The sequence below is a fragment of the Saccopteryx leptura genome, chromosome 1, assembly GCF_036850995.1.
Source record: "Saccopteryx leptura isolate mSacLep1 chromosome 1, mSacLep1_pri_phased_curated, whole genome shotgun sequence".
NCBI lineage: Eukaryota > Metazoa > Chordata > Mammalia > Chiroptera > Emballonuridae > Saccopteryx > Saccopteryx leptura.
Window position 1 is genome coordinate 232,647,823 of NC_089503.1, and position 21,600 is coordinate 232,669,422.

Sequence of the window (21,600 nt, forward strand, 5' to 3'; positions counted from 1 at the left end):
CTGACCTTTCATGATGGCATGGATGGATCTAGAGATTATTATGCTAAGTGAAATAAGCCAGGCAGAGAAAGACAAATATCATATGATCTCACTTATATGTGCAACTAATGAACAAAGTGAACTGAAAAATAAAATAGAGGCAGAGGTGGGGTCACAGGGAGCAGAGGGACAACTGTCAGAGGGAAGGGGATGAAGGGATGGGATCAGAGAAGGTGAAGGGATTAGTGAAATTATATATACATAACACATAGATCTAGATAACAGGACAGCAAATCTCAGAGGGAAAGGGGAAGGAAGTTAGGAGGAGGGGATTAAAGGGGTGTGTAAAGGCAGTAGTTGTGGCCACCATCACAGCTGCCTGGCTCATGCAGGTTCCCATTTAATTCGAACAGACAGTAATGAAACAACAGAGCCAAGAACTGGTGGGCCATCCTTTATTCCTGCTTGCAGCCAGCAGGCGATAAAATAAACACGGGCACCAAAACCCATTCACATCTCCTCCCATTCCACAACCGGGAGAATCTTTCTTTCCAGTTTTTTTTCCCTAGAATCAAAGGCCCACTAGTCTCACTCAGTCCCCTCTGCATGCCTCCATTTTGGCTGCCTGCCTCCTCTGCAACCACATGGCTGCTGTCCCCTGCAACATCATGGCCTCCTCTCTCTGCAACAATGTCATCTTCCCCAAAATGGCCTCCTGGCTCCTCCTTTTAAAACTTTTCAGTGCAAAAGTCCCTCCTCCACCACATATTAGCATAACCAAGCCCCTTCCCAAGCATGAAGGTAATCAGCTGCCCCACATGGGCAGCGCCATTTTCAACAATAAAAGTGAGCAAAACCAAATAACACTAATTTTACAAACTTATTTGCCTGACAGGGTGTAATGGAGGACATGGGGGTGGGGATGAGAGTGTTATATTGAGTGGGACACTTGAATTAAAATTAATAAAAAAATTATCAGTTGAAAGTGGGGAGGTTCTCTGGCCAGTTGACACAGCAGTAGAGCATCAGCCCAGTGTGTAGACACCCTGGGATCGATTCTCAGTCAGGGAACACAGAGGAAGCGACCCTCTTCTTCTCCACTCCCCCTTCTCTCTGTCTCTCTCTCTCTCTCTCTTTTCCTCTCCTGCAGCCATAGCTCAAATGGTTTGAGCAAGTTGGCCCCAGGAGCTGAGGATAGCTCCATGGACTTTCCTCAAACGCTGAAATAACTCAGTTGCTGAGCAACAGAGCAGCATCCTCAGATGGGCAGAGCATCTCCCTGTAAGGAATTTTCCAGGTGGATCCAGGTCATGATGCTTGCGGGAGTCTGTGTCTCTGCCTCCTTGTCTCCCCGCCTTTCACTTAAATAAAAAATTAATTAATTAAAAGTGGGAGGGTTAAAAGGACATAAGTAAAAGTAGTGTGGTAAAATCTTGATGCCTGTAGACCATTATACATTATGTATGTATATTGTAACCACTGGGAAAACTATACAAAGTGATATACTCAAAAACATATAAATAAACCAAGCTGGAATCCAAACATTTTCACATAATTCACAGAAAGGCAAAACAAACAAACAAACAAATAAAAAAAAAACCCAGAAAAATAAGAAACAGAGGAAGTATAAATATTAATAGCAGCTTTATTTCTAATAGTCAAAAGCTGGAAACAACCCAAATGTCCTTTAGTGGCTTGAATGGTTAAACAAATTGTGGTTCATCCATACCATGGAAAAAAACAGCAATAAAAAGGAATGTACTACTGAAAATGTAACAACCTGGATGGCTCTCAAGGGAATTATGCTGAGTGAAAAACAGCCAATATCAAAAGGCTACATACTATATGATTCTAGTTATATAGATCTTGAAACTTTTAAAAAAAATACAGAACTAGGAACAGCTAGCAGTTGTTGGAGCTCAGAGACAGCCTGGGGGTGAAGGGATGTGGAATCTGGTAAGAAGGAGAACGGGAGAGACAGCAGAGAGAGAGGGAGGTGGTTATAAAGGGACAGTAAGAGGGTTTTGTATAGTTATGGAATTGTTCTGCATCTTGACTATGGTGATGGATATACAAACCTACACATACAATAAAACTCTATAGAAGTAAATACAAACAAATGAATGTGTGTAAAACTGAAGAAATGGGAATAATGGATATTATATCATATCAATTGCCAGATTCTGATATTGTACTGCACTATAATTATGCAAGACATTACCATTTGGGAAACTGAGTAAAGACTACACAGGATCCTCTGTTTTACTTTTTCATTACCTTTTCATTTGGGATATAATTGACATATTAGTATTAGGTGTACAAAACAATGATTTAATATTGCATATATTGTGAAATGATTGCCACAATAAGTCTAGTTAACATCCATCACCACACAGTTAAAATTTTTTTCCTGTGATGGAAACTTTAAAGACTTACTGTCTTGGTAACTTTTAAATATGCAGTACTGTATTATATACTATAGTCCCATGCTATATATTACATTTCATGACTGTTACTTTATAACGGAAAGTTTTACCTTTTGACCCTCTTCACCTGTGCCTTATTTCACTTACTGTAAATGCCCTCAAGGTCCATCAATGTTGTCACAAATAGCAAGATTTAATTCTTTTTCAGGGCCTAATAATATTCTATTATATGCATATTTTTTTTCTTTATTCACTCATCCATTAACACATTTAGGTTGCTTCCATGTCTTGGCTACTAATGTTTCAAAGAAAATGGCAGTGCAGATTATCTTATTTAGTCCGTGCTTTGTTTCCTTCAGGTAAATACCCAGAAGTGGGATTGCTGAGTCATATGGTACTTCTTTTTAAAATTTTTCTGAGGAACCTCCAAATTGTTTTCCATAATGGCTGCACCAATTTACATGCCTAATAACTGTGCACAAGAATTCCTACATCCTGTGAACACTGGTAACCTCTTGTCCTTTTTAACGATAGCCATTCTAACAGGTATGAGGTGATATCTCATTGTGGTTTTGATTTGCATTTCCCTGATGACGGGTGCTGTTGTGCATCTTTTCATGTACTTGTTGGCCATCTGTGTGCTTTCTCTGGAAAAATGTCTATGCAGATCTGCTGTCTATTTTTTAATCAAATTGTTGTTTGTTTGTTTTCTATTGGGTTGTGTGACTTCTTTATATATTTTGGATATTAATCCCTTATCAGATATATGATTTGCAAATATATATTTGCAAGTGAAAACCATGACAATATATTAATATTTTGTATCACTGTTTTTAGCAAAGATAAAAAAGTAGTAGAAACCACTTTGGTTTCTAAGAATCTTGATGTTCAGAAATTGTTGTAGCACACACTCTTAATGAAATGAATGTGGCCAAAGAAAGTTGAGATCCCTAATATGGCACATCAATGATGTCAGCTCCAGAAAATAAAATTCTTCTGTCTCCAGACAAAATGAACCACAGGTGTTTTTCTAAGCCAATAAAATCTACATAAAAATACTGTCACACAAAGGATCACCTGTAAGACATCTGGGTAATAGGACAGAATATATCTTTTACTCTGAGGATGAAATGCTTTGTTCAAGTTTATTGAACAAATATATTCCAGAACCGTGATCTGAGGCTGAGGATAGGGAGGAAATATGATTACAGTTAACCTTTGAACAACACAGGGGTTAGCTGTGCTGACCCACTGCACAGTCATAAATCCACCTATAACATTTGACTCCTCCAACTCTTAACTACTAATAGCCTATTATTAACTGGAAGCCTTACCAATACAACAAATAGTTGATTAACACAAATTTGGTATATTCTATACTGTACTCTTACAATAAAGTATACTAGAGAGGTAAAAATATTAAGGAAATCAAAAGAGAAAATACATTTACAGTACTGTATTTATTGGTACTATAAGTATACACTGCTTACAAGATAAATGGACTTTCAATACCTACATCAATATTGCCTTACATTCTATAAAACACTGTAAATGTTATTAGTATTACTAACACAACTTTAAAAATGAAAATATAATCTGTAAAAGAAATTAACATTTATTTATAGGCATAATAATTAATGCATTAATAGCTAAGAAGTAGCAATATGATTGCTTTATGGTAGCCTACTGTAATCAATAGGATTCCTTCATGGACATCTAGCTTATATACTAATAAAAGAATCATTATAAAATTTTATGTCTCACAGTACTACAGCTATATTCATGACAGTATTGGAAACGTTACTTTTTTTAAAAACTCACTTACCTGTGATGATAACCTGATACACAGTGTCCCCAATTGCAAGAGAGATATATGGCATGGTAATGTAACTACTTAAAAGCAAATGTATAAAACAATAAGAAAACTAACTTATTATTACTTTTATATGAAATATCACTGACCTTATGCTTCTGTAAGGATAGGCTATCTACTTCTAATCAAGTCTTGTAGACAATGTTCTACACATTGATTACTTAGATGATGATGATGATGATGATGGTGACACAAAATGTCTCATATAGTTCTAGCCATACACTTATTATTATTACAGAAAGACACACATACACAACAAATAAGTTTATTAACTGCACAGAATGATGATTATTTACTATTCATCAAGTGAAAGTGGATCATCATAAAGATCTTCATCTTTGTTTTCTTTTTTTAATAAGAGGTACATTTTTTATTTTAATCGAATTTTATCGGGGTGACACTGATTAAGAAAATAATACAGGTTGCAGGTGCCCAATTCTACAACACATCTCTGTACACCCCCTTAAGTCAAATCTTTGTCTATCACTATTTATCCCCCCATATACTTCTCCATCTGCCCCCACTCCAGCCATCACCGCACTGTTGCCCTTGTTTTCTTCCCATTAATGGGGCAGAGTGGCATGGGGAAGAGAGAGGAGGGGATGGTCCTGCTGTCTCAGCAGTGGCAGAGGTGAACGAGGAGGAGAAGGTAGAAGGGAGGCAGGAGAGACAGGCTTACTCAGCATAACTTTATGGACATACACCTTAATTTCTGTTTGATATTTTTGCATTTTCATTTTTCTAAAAATGTTTCTATACCGTTCCAATTCTTCTTCCACCATTTTCTTTAGTTTCAGTGACTGTAACATAGAAGGGTCCATGTTGTAAAAGAAGTCAGAAGCTGTCTAGAATACTCCAAACCTGCCTGATGGTCAATGTCAATTTGTTTTCTGCAGCTGCTTCTTCTGCATCTCCTTTCTCATCGATGGGGACTGGTTTGGAAACACTCATCTCCATCACGTCATCTTCTCCTAGGTCCTCTGGTGTGGTGTCTACCAGCTCTTAAATTTCTCCAAGATCCATATCTTACAACCTTTTACCACCAACACCACCGTTTTATCATATCCACAATCCCTTCATAATTTCCTTGATTGGCTCTGTCATATTTTATGGTAGTAAATAATAAAGTAGACTAGTACCTAAAATATCTACACATATTTTATTAATTCCTGACATAACTAACATTTTTCTAATTTTTAAAATATTCTAGGCTGCATGGTTCATCTATGAGTTTTTTCAAATTGTCACAAATTCCTCCCCTCCACCACACACACACACAAAACTGCAATATATTTATTGGGAAAAATCCATGTGTAAGTAGACCACACAATTCAAACCCATGTTGTTCAAGGGTCAAACATATACATAAACTATTATATAAACTACATATGTGTGTGCAAATGTATTGACCGATGCATTGATCTAACATAAAGAGACCACTGGTATGTAGACTAAACTCATTTTATTTCTTTTTAGTTTTCAAGTCACTTATATACAATTAAAATCAAGGCAAATCATTAATTATATTTAATTTTAAAACTTCACAGAATTTACATTCAAACTCTCATTTATAATTTTAAAATAGTAGTTTAAGATTACTGAAAAATACTAATGGCCAGATATGTAAGTCATATAATCACATTTTGGTCAATTAGAGAGAATATTAACTTCAGGATACTGTGATCATTTATTCCAGCCATAACTGACATTTTACAATCTATGACATTGAGGGGAAAATATTCAGAATGTAATATTTGTTTAAATCTACAGAGTAAAAATTGTTTTTCAGTCACATATAAAGTCCTTGCATTTTCTCAATTGGAAACTAATTGAGACATAAGCATTATTACTCAACTATATAAAGAAATAAAAACTCAGAATTATTAAACAATTTGTCCAAGGATATGCATGAGAGAACATTGCAGGTTTGATCACAACTCTGACTCCAAAGTATTGGCTCTTTCTACTTTGTCATAATATGTATTTCTGACAAAAAAACATAAGAATCATAAAATATGACTTGAAAAATGCCCATGGAAACATTTCAAGTGGTTTGAATAGACTTTGTTTTAGACTTTACTAAGTTTTTCAAAAAAGCTTTTAGACAGTTGTTCAAATGCTAAGACCACATTGTCTTCTTCATTTTCACATAATTCACGCAAGGAAACACTGTAAATAAAAATAAATGAATATGAAACATCCATTTTTAAAGGAGTCAGTATTACAAGAAGGCTTTTCTCCAGGTAGGCAGAATTAAGTAAATCTCATTAGATGATAAAACATTATCAAAATATAAAGAATAATGACAAGAAACATTTATCTCAAAAAACCATGTACAGAAACAAATAAAGATAACAAGATAACTCCCAGTCTATTACTATAGTCCATGTCTGTTACTATAAGGATTTTAAAGAAACCAAATTCCATGAACCTGTTACCTCTGCCCTTCAATAGCAGCCACACAAATTCCCTTTCTTTTCTCCCTCAAGTCTCCTTTGAAGCCATTTTGTGTTTTTTTTCTGCTACTGTGTCCCATACATACTGAAATGCACAGTCCTCTTTGAAGAGTAAAATATTCCTTTCTTTACTTCAATGTATGAGAAAATAAAGAACATGTGGTGCAGTAAACAGAATATTGGCCCTCTAAAGATACCCACGTTAGTCTCCAGAAATTTATGAATACGTTAGGTTACATGGCAAAGGAGAATTAAAGTTGCAGATAAAACTGAAATGGCTAATCAGCTGACCCTGAGATGGGGACATTGCCCTGGATTATCTAGGTAGGCCCAATATAGTCTCAAAGGTCGCTATTAGTAGAAAAGGGAGGCAGGAGAGAATAAAGTGATGCAAAGTGAGACTTTACCCACCAATGCTGACTTCGAACACAGAAAGGGGCCATGATCAAAGTAATGCCAGCAGCCTCTACAAGCTGGCATAAATAATAAGTGAGTGGTCCTAAAGCTTCAAGAAAAGAAGTAAGCCTTGTCAATACCTTGATTTCTGCTCAGAGACCCGTTTTGAACTTCTGACCTCCAGGATTGTTAAGAATAAATTTGTTGTGGATTAAACCACTAATTTTGTGGTGATTTGTTCTAGCAGCAATAAAATAACTAAAATACAGTCCTCTGGTGACAAGAAAGAAGAGAGACAATTCAAGAATGAACACTGCACCTGGGCTAATCAAAGACTAAAAACAATCAAGATCTGATTTTTGTATGCCTTTTACAATTGTATCACCTTAGTTCCACTAGAATTTCAGTTTTTGATCTAGTGTCTCCATTGACCTTCCAAAACGAATGACCAGATCTATATTTACAACTTTGAATTTCCTCCTCCTTACAGACCTATGACTGCTAGACATTTCCTCTTGAATGACATCCCACAGATATTACAACACACTATTTTTGGTTGCCAGTCACCAAATCTCATCTGCACTCTTATGTTTCCTATGTATTACTAACTAAAATAGAAACTTTGGCATCTTCACCAACTGAATGAAATTGCTTAACAATGTCTTTGAATGCTTTGTTTAATTTTTATTTTTATCTTACTGACGTACAGTTGGTATACAATATTATACATTAGTTTCAGGTGTACAATATAGTGATTATACATTTATATTCCTTAAAATGTGATCACCACACTCAGTCTAGTAATCATCTGTCACCCTGCAAACTTATCTCATTACTGGCTGTACTCCCTTTTACTTCCTTTACCTGCCCCCCATCCTCCATGCCCTCTGCAACCATCAGTGTGGTCTGTGTTTCTATGGGTCTGTTTTTGTTTTGTTTTGCTGGTTGGCTGGTTTTGTTGTTGTTCTTTTATATTCCACTATGTCATAAATATTTCTCTAACCACTCTTCTTCCACATTACTTCTGTTTCCTTATTTCAGACCCTCACTCATTCTTACCTGCTTGACTATTAGAGCTTTTGTATCTCTACCATATACAGAAATCATACACATTCTGTCACATACAGACATGCAGACCCAAATCACACTCATTCTTATGCACTGCCTACACATTAGTCAATATATTCAGCTCAAACACCATAAGTGATCATGAATACCCTTCCCCATATATATCCAAATTGCCTCTAAAGCTGCTTTAAGCAACTCAGCTTCTCCCCAATCCTTATTGCAACACGCATGTCTCACACACCACCATGTTGAGCTGAAAGCTTATGTCTGACAATCAGGCCTTTTTTCATTTCTTTCTCTTGGAAACAATATTCCCTCTGCCCCCTCCTTTAAAACTTAGCAACAAATTACTTTGAGAATATTCCTCTGAGTTCAAGGTAAAGTGAGTCACCCTTTTACCTGTCATCCTAGCATTTACTACCATTGAAGTATCTACAAGTCAGTTTCCTCTCACAATACTGTAAAATTCTTAAAATTAGGACTAGATTTAATAATTCTCTATATATCGAATGTTTAGGCTATACCTCAAACCAATAGTACTTCAATACTTTTATAAAAATAAATGAATGAAAGAATGATTTTCCTAGACTCAGCTTTTAAGACAGGCTCAATCTGTGAAGTTTCTGGGAATGCTCTGGAGACTATAACTTTATATAATTGTGAAATTTAAGTAACATGCAATCTAGAGATATTCAGTCTAGAGCAGTCCCTTCTGCCCCACCATGCTAAAAGTTTCATGCCATATAAAAAGGACAAACATGTCTGATCGATCTTCGATCAAAGAAATAAAATGGTCTGATTAGTCAAAACACAATAAAAAAGGGATTCACAGCAAATTATATGTATATATATACAAGCTGGGGCAAGAGGAGTAGGTTTGTAGTTGCTTGTATGAAAAATAATAAAATAATAAATAACAACATAAGAATAAACTCTGTGTTTCATGAACTCACAACTGTAAACCAACTTTTGCCCAACCCCGTACATAATGTTTAAAGTGAGAATAAAGCCTAAGAATCTAAGAATGGGGGATCCACACCAAGTATGGAATACTTGGGTCCTCATTGGGCTCCGTTAAAGATGAAAACAGGAAGCCAATAGAAGAAACCAGAGTTGGATGAAGCCTGAAGAAAACACTGGATAAAGCGAGACAGATAAGAATATGTAAATAGATATAAACAAGAAATCTCGTGGATCTCTAAGGGGCCCTCTGAAGTATCACGTAGCTGACCTACACATTGTGGAAACTGAGATACTAGGTATTACTGCAGCTTGGAATAGCTGTCTGCTGGTGCATAGGGCCTGGGGCTGAGGCTCTGATCTGGATGACACTTTATGTCCAGTGGATGTTGGAATTGACTCTAACATAGAAATAATGCAACAGAGTGTTGAGGAGAAGTTCTGCACAGTTTTGGGGGAGTTGAAATGCATAGCACCTAAAAGATTCAACAACACCTTGGAGTATGAGCTCAACATTCTCCAAATTACCACTAAATTATTGGAAATTCAAGATCAGTATTTAAAATATAAAACAAACCTGATAGATTGAATGGTGAGTGAAAAATCTTTCAACAAATCATAAGCTTCTCCTTCGTTCAGCCTAAACAAAATGACATTTGGAAAATTAATGGTGTAGAAACATTAAACTTCTTATTTCATATTGAAATGTTGGATTTGTCAATAATAGATTGTTTTTGTCTGTCAAGACTTATTTACCGGATCACTTCCATCAAAGACTCCCAGGTAGTGATTCAATTTGTGGAAATAATGATTTTGAATTCAAGAGTCATAAGTATCATGATCATGGATAATTAATCAGCCACAGAGGTTGACCATCTCAGAAGATCAAAATAGGAATGTAAAATGCAAGAGAGTGAATGAAAGCCAGAGAATCAAAATGGAAAAACCAAACAAATTCTTTGCTATTATCACAACTGGTTTATCCACTATAATGAGTCATATTTTTTTAAAAGATCACTATTTCTCAAAAGTGTCAAAGGTTTTAAATACGTTAATTCAATAGGGCCTATTCAAACTTTTGTAAAATGTATCCTGAATTCCTGACTGACAGAAAGCTCCTCCCCACATCTATGTGCTCAGTGCCTGAGCTGATTTCTCCATTTCTAGGCAAATCCAAGAGGTTTTATTCCTGCTTACTGTTTTTAAAAATGGTTTCTCTACCAAAGAGCTAAAACAATTGTCACTTTTTTCAGCCTTCAGATGTTTGAATTATATAATTTTTATATAGTTTCTTCAGATAATGACAACATTATTTGTTATTGTTAGTTTTAAAATATCTAATAATGAATAAGTAGGATACTTACTAAATAAAAATATATCTGTGAATATGAAAATATTTATATGTGTAGCATGAATCTTTATGTCAAGTGAGTCAGTCTAAGCCCCAAGAGTTTGCTGGTAAAGCACAAATAAAAATAACAAAGAAATCATTATTTTCTCTTACCATTGGCCTATAAGAATAAGAAATCATTATTCTTTCACTCTCTTGCATTTTACATTCCTATTTTGATCTTCAGAGATGGTCAACTTCTGCAGTTGATTAATTATCTGTGATTGTGATACTTGTAACTCTTAAATTCGAAATCATTATTTCCAGTATGTTTAGCATAATTAACCTGTACTTGAAATTGTTAAGAGGCTTTTGCTAAAACTTCATTAAGTTCATTCATTTGATATATAGACATGAAGATAGAGATCAACATGGAGATGGATATAGATATAGAAATAAAAATAGAAGTAGAGACAGAGATGAAAGAAAGACATGGACATGGAGAAAGAAACAAAGATAGTGATAAATATGGAGACAAATAAAACTTACCTGTTGTCCTGGACTAATCCTATCAAGGAGCCATGCTTAAAGAAATCAAGTGCATAAGCATTAAGTGGCATTCTTCGTCCTTGGCTATCAAACTTCTGTGACCAAAGCAAAGGAGCCTGGGCGTGACTAATGCCAATGGTACGCAGAACGACCTGAAGAAATTCAATTTTTAATTTGTTGTTTATGCACAAAAAAGTTTACAATTTCTTACTTTGTGCTTTTCAGTTACTTCCTTTAACCAATATTTTTAAAGCACATTCTTTCAAAACACTCATGTGGTGCCCTACTAAGCAAGCCTAGAGAATGGCTTGGGGCTCCACCTATGACTATTACTGCCTCACAGAATACTTGATGGCAATTTCAACCATCCAGCCTATAGTATAAGACTTGCTAGGAAAGAAAAGCTAATTAAAATTTTTATCATTATATTAATTGGTACAGGAAATACTTTTTTATTATTATTATTATTTTTTTTTTGTATTTTTCCGAAGTTGGAAACGGGGAGGCAGTCAGACAGACTCCCGCATGCGCCTGACCGGGATCTACCCAGCATGTCCACCAGGGGGCGATGCTCTGCCTATCCTGGGTCGGCGCTGTGCCACAACCAGAGCCATTCTAGCGCCTGAGGCAGAGGCCACAGAGCCATCCCCAGCGCCCGGGCAAACTTTGCTCCAATGAAGCCTAGGCTGAGGGAGGGGAAGAGAGAGACAGAGAGGAAGGAGAGGGGGAGGGGTGAAGAAGCAGATGGGCGCTTCTCCTGTGTGCCCTGGCCAGAAATCGAACCTGGGACTCCTGCAGCCAGGCTGACGCTCTACCACTGAGCCAACCGGCCAGGGCATTATTATTATTATTAAGAGGAGGGGAGTCAGAGAGACAGATTCCCACTTGCCCTGACAGAAATCTACCTGGCAACCTTCAAGGGAGATTCTCTGACCATCTAGGCCATTGCTCTGTTGCTCTGGAAGTGAGCTATTTTTAGCACCTGAGGGGGAAGCCATAGAGCCATCCTCAGCTCCGGGGGAGAGGGGGATCAACTTGCTTGAACTATGGAGCCATGTCTGCAGAAGGGGAAGAGAGAGGGAGGGAAGGGTAGAGAAACTGATAGTCATTGCTAGTGAGAGTGTAAATTGGTATAACTTCATGCTAAAATGACTTGGTAGTAACTTGGAAAGTTACTATTATTAACATTTCTTAGAATATTTTTATTCCATCATGATCCAGGAAATTGTTTTGCCCCTGAAAATCCAGAAAATTTATACTCAATGAAAACCATTGCACCTGTTTACTGGATGTTCTTAGCAACCTTATGAATAATAAAGACTAAAAACAAATCCCAACACTTATTTACAGGAAAATAGATCAACAGGTTATTTTACTTTCACATTATGAAATATCATAAAATAGTAAAAATAAAATAGAGCTTCATTTCACAATCTGAATGAACATTATAGGCATAAGTGTTGGGTTGTTTGTTTTTTTTTAAAAAAAAAGCAACATCTAGGAGACCACAGTAAGTATTCCTTCATTTCTTTATAAAATTCAAAAGCAGCAAAAATAAAATGTGATTTTAGAATCTGACATTTTTAGGGAAATAAAAACACAAAGTTTAAGACAGTTGATATGGAGAAAGAGAAAAGCAAAGGGAATGAAATAGAGGAGGAACACAAGTGTGTTCTTATTAGTTTTTATGCCTTATTGCTTATCTATAGGTCATTAAAATATGTATGCATGGCCTGACCAGGCGGTGGTGCAGTGGATAGAGCATCAGACTGGGATGCGGAGGACCCAGGTTCGAGACCCCAAGGTCGCCAGCTTGAGCACGGGCTCATCTGGTTTGAGCAAAAGCTCACCAGCTTGAACCCAAGATTGCTGGCTCCAGCAAGGGGTTACTTGGTCTGCTGAAGGCCCATGGTCAAGGCACATATGAGAAAGCAATCAATGAACAACTAAGGTGTTGCAGCACGCAATGAAAAACTAATGATTGATGCTTCTCATCTCTCTCCGTTCCTGTCTGTCTGTCCCTGTCTATCCCTCTCTCTCTGTAAAAAAAAAAAAAAAAAAATGTATGCATGCATACTTAGTTTTACACTAAAATATAAGAAACAATAAAGAAAACTATTTTTTAAGAGATTATAACTTACACTAGGAAAGTAAACTTGTAAAAAGTGAGGCAAAAGGAATGTCACCATCGAGTGTATTCTGGAAATAGTCATATGACTATTTTCTAACTAGCCATTTGTACTTTTTAATACTGTCACCTTTTTTGTCCAATCCCCAACAACTGCCCTCCAAATTGCTTTTAAATTATGTTCCTTATCAGTTTATAAAAAAAAAATCCTTCTTGGCCTGACCTGTGGTGGTTCAATAGATAAAGCATCAACCTGAAACACTGTGGTCACTGTTTTGAACCCCAGGCTTGCTGGTTCAAGGCACATCAGGGAGTTGATGCTTCCTGGTCTCCCTTCTCTCTCTTTCTCTCTCTCTCTACCCCCCTCTAAAAATAATATTTTTAAAAATTTCCTTCTTGCCCCTTTCAAAAATGTGTTATCTCATCATATAAAACAAATAGCCTCCTGAACTTACTATGGTACATTTTCTCAGGGTTTTCAAACGTACAGAGCAGTAACAAATGACAAATTTGCTTTCCTATGGAGAAAGTGAATGACTTTAAGGACTAAGTTAAAAAAAAAAACTTTTAAAAATTAGATATGTTCAAGTTATTTGAAATCAACAAAACTGAAAATGAATCTAATTAGGTTATTAATTAAGAGGACATTAAAATATACTATGATATTTTGATGACAGATTGTAAGGTGATTTGGAAATAACAACTCAGAAGGTTTTAGAAGAATTGTGTATTGTTATTATAACAAAAGTTGTTCCATCTAAGCTACTTATCTATTTAAGTAAGTTTTCTTAGAATTCAGGTTAAAATTTGATGCTGGAACCCTGTCTCATACTGCAAATAAGTAAATATTCATTCATAGTTATCTGTACTAATTAAAAAAAATAGCTTAATTCATCTCAATACATACATTTTTCAATACAATAATTTACTTACAGTAGTTACTCTTCATAATTTGTACTATATTTAAGTTTCTGTTGTCAACAGGTAATAACCATTAAATTTGGAATTGCATACTATTTAAGCTAAGAAATATGATAGGTACGGTGACTTCATTAAGGTAATTACATTATAGTAAAATTATGTAAAGAAATGTAGAATTTAAATGTGAGAGAAAAATAACTATACCGAATTTTAAATCATTAAAAATTTTATTGACTTGCTTTTAATTTGAAAATTATGGGTATTAAACACTTTAGGTTTATATTCCACTTTATACATTTAAACATGCAATGGTTTTATTTTAACATATAAATATTTATCAGCAGCTGGAAAGTATATCATTAAATTTTTTTTAAATGTATGAGAAAAATTTAGTTGTCCATTTAAAATGCATGAGGATCTCTATAGTTTTTATTATCTTTTTCTTTTTATTGAATTTATTTAGGTGACACTGGGTAACATAGTTACACAGGTTTCATGTGCCCAATTCTACAACATATCTGTATATTTTATTGTGTGCTCTCCACCCCAAATCAAGTCTCCTTTCATCATTATTTATACCCCCTAAACCCTCCCCCCAAAAATTATTTTAAATGACACTGCACTATTTTACATGAGAGAGGACTACTAATTTTGGAGTTGAATGGTGTTGAGATGCCTATGTCATTTCATAATATTGAATGTAATAAAGTATTTTCATTCTCAAATTTTGTACTAAAATATAAATTAAATTCCTACAAGTTTATTTCAACTTTCAAATGAGTTATTCAGCATATTCTAAGTGAATCAAGTTCTTGTACTCCACTATGGACATCAGTGATCCAGAGTATAAATGAGATTAACAAAGATAGTTTTATGTGCTTTTATCCCAGCAAACCTGTGTCAATGTCCACTAGAGTCATCAAATCTGGAAGAAAAGTGGCAGTCCTGAAGGTTATATACAGTGGAGCAGGGTCCCTCAGGCCAATACTGAGAAACTGAAATTATATTGGCCCAAGAGAACCATCTCCTGGATAGTTCGGTGGACACACCTGGAATTTCTTTTTTCTTTTCTTCACTTTGGAAAATCTAAAATCCTTTCTAAGGCGCCTGAAAGTACAAATCCATTTTTTTCTTAAATACCTTATATTTATAAACCCCATTTTCTACTTACATGGTTTAGAGTTCTTGGTTGAAGCAAATCTCTATCAGAGTTCCCAGAGAGACAAACAAATGGAGAAATAGCTACTCTTCCCTCCTTACAGCTCATCAGGTGAGACACAAGTTCAGAGTCTTTACATTCTTGACCTGTGAAACCTGGTCATAATAGGTTAGGATAGATTTGTTTTTAAATTTAGCCCAATTATCAAGCCTAATATACTTTCTCTAGACCATGCAACTTTCTAGACCTACGTCATAATGAAGATTAAGTAAGATATATCACATAAAGTAAACAGTGTATATATCTTGGCACAGAATATATTCAGTACATGTTACCTATTAATATTATTGTCAATATTATAAAATTTTGTTTTATATTTTAGTTGCATTGATCAACAGGTAATAAAAGACTAAATTTCAACTGTATGTTCTTGTAACACAAAATTATTACCTTAGTACTTTATCCCATCAAACTTAAACTTGGCCTCAGAATCTTTCTAGACAGGGTTAACTAAGTAGCCTCTATCAACAGGTTTGGAGATGGCATAGGAGAAGAGATATTTTTTTCCATTCCTACTCTTACAAAGCGCCAGATTATGCATTCAAAATGGAAGCAAGATATTCACATATTCCTGTATTGCCTCCTCTGGGAGGCTCATGGTGCTCTACAGTTATTATCTATGCTCTCCCATGTGCTTCCGACTTTAATAAGGCCCAGGAAGTGACAAGCTCCACCCCCTTGACCTTCTTCAATTGAGGACCTTAGGAGGCAATGTAACCAGGAAATGACTACCCTCTATCAACCCATTCTCTTTATCCCAGTAACATTTTTCCTCTTTATTTTCCCCTGCACAAGTTCCATCCATTAGCTTGTGGAAAACAGTTGTAAAGACTAACAGTGTGTCTATGTGCTAGGTACAGTTTTAAGGTAGTCACATATATTAACTTAATTATTTAAACCTTACTCAAACTAAGTAAACATGGTATTCTTTTTCTCATAGATCCGTTGAGCAAATTGAGGCATGAATATGGAGTCATTTGTCAACGTCTCACTGCCAATAAGTAGGCAAAGTGGGGACACAGGTATCTGCCCAGAGTCAATGTTATGAACAATGTGAATATTTCCTCTCAAGAAAAGAAATGACAGAACAGTCTCTAGGTTCTCTTCATCTCAGATATGTCCTTACTCCATTTTTCAAGAGTGACTCAAAAGCTAACTTTAATCATGATGGTTTTTAAAGGACTCCAGTCAGATCCCCTCCTCATTGCCCTTTTAACTTCTAATAATGAGGTTGTTTTTTTTTGAAAAGCAGAGAGAATCCCCTTATTCTCAGGCAGACAGATATTTTCAGGGCTTTGTCCTTCTTCTGGGATAAAATTAGGCAAGATTATTTATTTTTTAAATTGTTCCACAATGAAGATAATATATACTTACTTATTTTTGACAATGGGAGTTGATATTCCTGTTTCATATCAGCCAATTTGGAAACAATTAGTAAGAAGGAGGCAAAGTCCTCTGTAACTTTCATGTTATACTCATTTAAAGCATCATTGAAATCCTTAGGGAGATCCTCAAGGAACACCTAAACCATCAAGGAGATCATCAAGAATATCACATGGCCAAATATTTTTCAGAGAGATTTATATACTTTCCTTGAAAACTGAAATTTTGAAAGAAAGGCAACGAATATTGCAATATAATTCTACAGTTATCCACATTTCCCCATGTATAAGATGCTCTCATGTATAAGACACCCCTTAATTTGGGGGCCCGAAATTTGGGGAAAAAATGTATTACATAAAGTTTTGAACTCAAGTTTCATTCATCATAAAATTCATACATCTCCTCTCTGGGCGAAAAAGCGGGAAATGCAAAGTAAAAAAATCTACAACCACTGTATAAGACGCACCCAGTTTTTAGACCCCACATTTTTTGAAGAGGGTGCATCTTATACATGGGAATACAATATCTATGTGCATCTTATACATGGGGAATACAATATCTATGTACATAACCGTTTTGTTCCTTCATCTTTGAAGTTAAGGTAAAATTCATTTTTGTTTCTTCTTGCATTTGTCAAAACCAAAACCTTTACTCCTAAAAATGGGAAATGGGTTTTCAAATTCCTTAATCAAAACTACCTTTTAAATGGAAGCCTGCCTTCAAATGACATTCGACTTGAAAGTAGGAGTTCAAAAAATCTAGTGACACGTTTGGAGAGCAAGCAACAATACAAAATATACTTGCAAGCCTGGAATAAAACACACTTGAGTGTAGGGTTTTTAAAACCTCACTGAATTTATTTTGCTAATATTTTGTTAATTATTCTACCACATTACACTATTGGAACTAACAAACAAAATCAGCAGTTTCAGGATACAATATCAACATTAAAAACTCAGTAGTGTTTTTATACACTCAGTATCTGGAAAGGAAATTAAGGCAATCTCATTCACAGTATCACCAAAAAGAATTAAATACTTAGGAATAAACTTCAACCAAGAAGGTGAAACATCTTCAATATATATATTTTTATATCTTGCAGCTCTAAATGGCTTCAAAAATGTTTTGAGAAAGAATATAAGACTAAATAAATGCAGACCCTTCCCTCCAATGGGTTTTCACTTAACAAATGTCATAAGACTACAAGAAATTTGGTTTAGTGCCTCAGTAGACCTGGTACCCAGTAAATGTCCTGTGATTAAAACTCACTAAGTCTCTAAGTTTCTAGTTTTGTTTCTCCAGTTTCATATGATCACTAACAGCTTTACTGGTTATTTGTTTTGTTTTTTTTGTGGGTATATGTTTTGTTTGTTTTATCTCATAGGGGCGGCTCTCTGAATTTTCTAAGTACAATTTTCAAGCCATTTTCAGAAGAGATAAATTCTTTTGGTGACATTGATTTGTTCTTTAATTTTTCCATGCATTCATTGGTTCTTTCTTGTATGTACCTTGACTGGGGATCAAATCCTCAACCTTGGTGTATTGGATGATGCTCTAACCAACTGAGTTACTTGGCCATGGCTGAGATTTTCTTTTATAAATTAAATATAAATTTATTTAAACAAAAAATAAATAATAGCTCAAGAATGTACATGTGATTTTGAAATGTGACTAGAAACAATAAACCAATACAGTAAGGTCACAGGATACAAAATTAATATACAAAAGTCCATTGCCTTCCTATATGCCAACAATGAAACGTCAGAAAACAAGCTCAAAAAAATAATCCCCTTCATGATTGCAACAAAAAAAAAAAAATAAATAAAATAAAAAATAAAATAGAAATAAATAAATAAATAAAATACCTAGGAATAAACATAACAAAGAATGTAAAGGACCTATATAATGAAAACTACAAAGCATTGTTAAGGGAAATCAAAAAAGATATAATAAAATGGAAAAATATTCCATGTTCTTGGATAGGAAGAATAAATATAGTCAAAATAACTATATTACCCAAAGCGATATACAAATTTAATGCAATTCCCATCAAAATTCCAATGTCTTTTTTCAAAGAAATGGAACAAAAAATCATCAGGTTTATATGGAACTATAAAAAACCCCAAATAGCCAAAGCAATCCTAAAGAAAAAGAATGAAGCTGGGGTGATTACACTACCTGACTTCAAATTATATTATAGAGCCATGATAATCAAAACAGCATGGTATTGACAGAAAAATAGACACTCAGACCAATGGAACAAAATAGGAAGCCCAGAAATAAAACCACATGTATATGGTCAAATAATTTTCGATAAGGGGGCCAACAACACACAATGGAGAAAAGAAAGCCTCAACAAATGGCGCTGGGAAAACTGGAGAGCCACATGCAAAAGAATGAAACTGGACTACAGTTTGTCCCCTTGCTCTAAAATTAATTTAAAATAGACCAAAGACCTAAATATAAGACCTAAAACAATAAATTACATAGAAGAAGACATAGGTACTAAACTCATGGATCTTATAAAACCTTGGTTATAAAAGAGGATTTTATGAATTTGACTCCAAAGGCAAGAGAAGTGAAGGCAAAGATAAATGAATGGGACCACATCAGACTAAGAAGCTTTTGCTCAGCAAGAGAAACTGATAACAAAACAGACAGCCAACTAAATGGGAGATGATATTTTCAAACAACAGCTCAGATAGGGGCCTAATATCCAAAATATACAAAGAACTCATAAAACTCAACAACAAACAAGCAAACAATCTAATAAAAAAATGGGAAGAGGACATGAAGAGACACTTCTCCCAGGAAGAAATACAAATGGCCAACAGATATAAAAAAGGACGCTCATCTTCATTAGCTATTAGAGAAATGCAAATCAAAACTACAATGAGATACCACCTTACACCTGTTAGATTAGCTATTAGCAACAAGACAGGTAATAACAAGTGTTGGAGAGGCTGTGGATAAAAAGGAACCCTCATTCACTGTTGGTGGGAATGTAAAGTAGTACAACCATTATGTAAGAAAGTATGGTAGTTCCTCAAAAAACTGAAAATAGAACTACCTTATGACCTAGCAATCCCTCTACTGGGTATATACCCCCAAAACTAAAAAACACTGGTATTTGAAGACACATGCAACCCTATGTTCATTGCAGCATTGTTCACAGTGGCCAAGACATGGAAACAACCAAAAATCCCTTCAATGGATGATTGGATAAAGAAGATGTGGTACATATATACTATGGAATAGTACTCAGCCATAAGAAATGATGATATTGGATAATTTACAACAACATGGATGGACCTTGATAACATACTGAGTGAAATAAGTAAATCAGAAAAAACTAAGAACTATATGATTCCATACGTAGGTGGGACATAAAAATGAGACTCAGGGGCATTAATAAGAGTGTGGTGGTTATGGGGAGTGGGGGAGGGGGGAAGGGAGGAGCACAAAAAAAAAACAGATAGAAGGTGACAGAAGACAATTTGACTTTGGGTGATGGGTATGCAACATAATCAAAATAACCTGGAGATGTTTTCTCTGAACCTATGTGTTCTGATTGATCAATGTCACCCCATTAAAATTAATAAAAAAATTTAAAAATAAATAAAGGAAAGAAAAGAAAAAAATGCAACAATATAGGTCAATGCCTAAAGTTGTGTTAGCTGGTCTAGAGAACATTCAGTGCTCAGATTTGTAATTTGACCTTGGGGGTTAGATAATATAGAGGATATCTTCTCTTTTTAATCCTCATCACCTTTTACAAAGATTTTCTGGTATAACCAGTCTATTCTACTTTCTCAGATTCTAGTAGAGTACATTAGTAATAGTACTTTTTGTTGATTTAATGATAGGAAATCATGATCAAAGGAAATGTTGCAAATAAAATTGTAAAAGGGTTTTTCCTGCTTTTTGTCTATGTGAGTCAAGAGAGGATTTCTTAGGTGACTATTCTAAAGTTTTTTTCAGTAAGAATATTATAGCTCACAACAACATATACTTCCTGTCCACATCCTACCTTAAAGTAAAAAAAAAAAATCCTAAGAGAACTGTAGATTCAATTGTGAGAATTATTAATTAATTTAATGTATAATTATCTACAGTTTTCTATAGCCACTGAATGTTATAATTTGATACTTTCAAATAGAAATCATGAGCAACATTTTTTTCTTTAAGCATTTAATCTTTCAATAGATTTTAAGGGCTAATTTATGAATTATAGATTAAATATATCAATGATTACAGAAAGAACAAATTATTAGTATATAAAACAAATGAATCCTATGTTTAATAAAGTTCCACTGCTGTAGAATCATTTCTGGTAGGATTTATTGATCTTAATTATTTGGAGTTGTCAGAATCATATATTTTACCTTTGATTGATAAAATTTGACAGTAGCATCTTGGAACTTTGCTGGTATATATTTTCTTCCAAACAAATTTGCCAACACTAACACAAGCTTTTCCATAACATCTTGAGAAAAACACTTTGAGCCTACATAAAGCAAAGTATTCGGTTAACAAAAGTAAAGAAATATGTTAGTCTCATTTTTAATGTTTAAATTAAATATTACTTTGCCTTTCATTTCATGTACTCTAAAACTTTTTGAAAAGTAGAGCAACTAAGGAACAGCTGGATCTGCTGGCATTTTCACACCTGTGCCTTCTCTTTTATTCCTGCTGTTCCCACTTTACTTAAGAACTTAGTTATTGCAACCATAAATTGCCTTACCTCCTTGTCTGGATTCTCCCCTCTTCAGTCTGTGATCAGTTTAATTGAAGCATTTTCTGATTACATCTCTTACCTATTCAAAGTCTCCAATTGCATCTCAATGTACCATAAACACAATTCAATCTCAAGGCTTTCCAAAATGCAGCCCACAAATAACCTTTCCCTGCC

The 21,600-nt window shown here is 34.9% G+C and overlaps 1 protein-coding gene across 3 annotated transcripts in view; it reads right to left on the bottom strand.

Moving 5' to 3' along the window:
- Positions 1-5,723: 5,723 nt before the first annotated feature.
- The window catches only part of LOC136407126 (probable ATP-dependent RNA helicase DDX60), a 123,512-nt gene continuing 107,635 nt past the window's right edge, over positions 5,724-21,600 (bottom strand). For all 3 annotated transcript variants that reach the window (XM_066387782.1, XM_066387771.1, XM_066387764.1), the window contains 6 exons: positions 21,074-21,195; positions 16,680-16,827; positions 15,258-15,400; positions 11,038-11,189; positions 9,736-9,798; positions 5,724-6,447 (listed from right to left, as the gene is read on the bottom strand). In XM_066387782.1, coding sequence (XP_066243879.1) covers positions 6,348-6,447; positions 9,736-9,798; positions 11,038-11,189; positions 15,258-15,400; positions 16,680-16,827; positions 21,074-21,195 — 728 coding nt within the window. In that variant the 3' untranslated portion in view covers positions 5,724-6,347. The remainder of the gene's footprint in view (positions 6,448-9,735; positions 9,799-11,037; positions 11,190-15,257; positions 15,401-16,679; positions 16,828-21,073; positions 21,196-21,600) is intronic.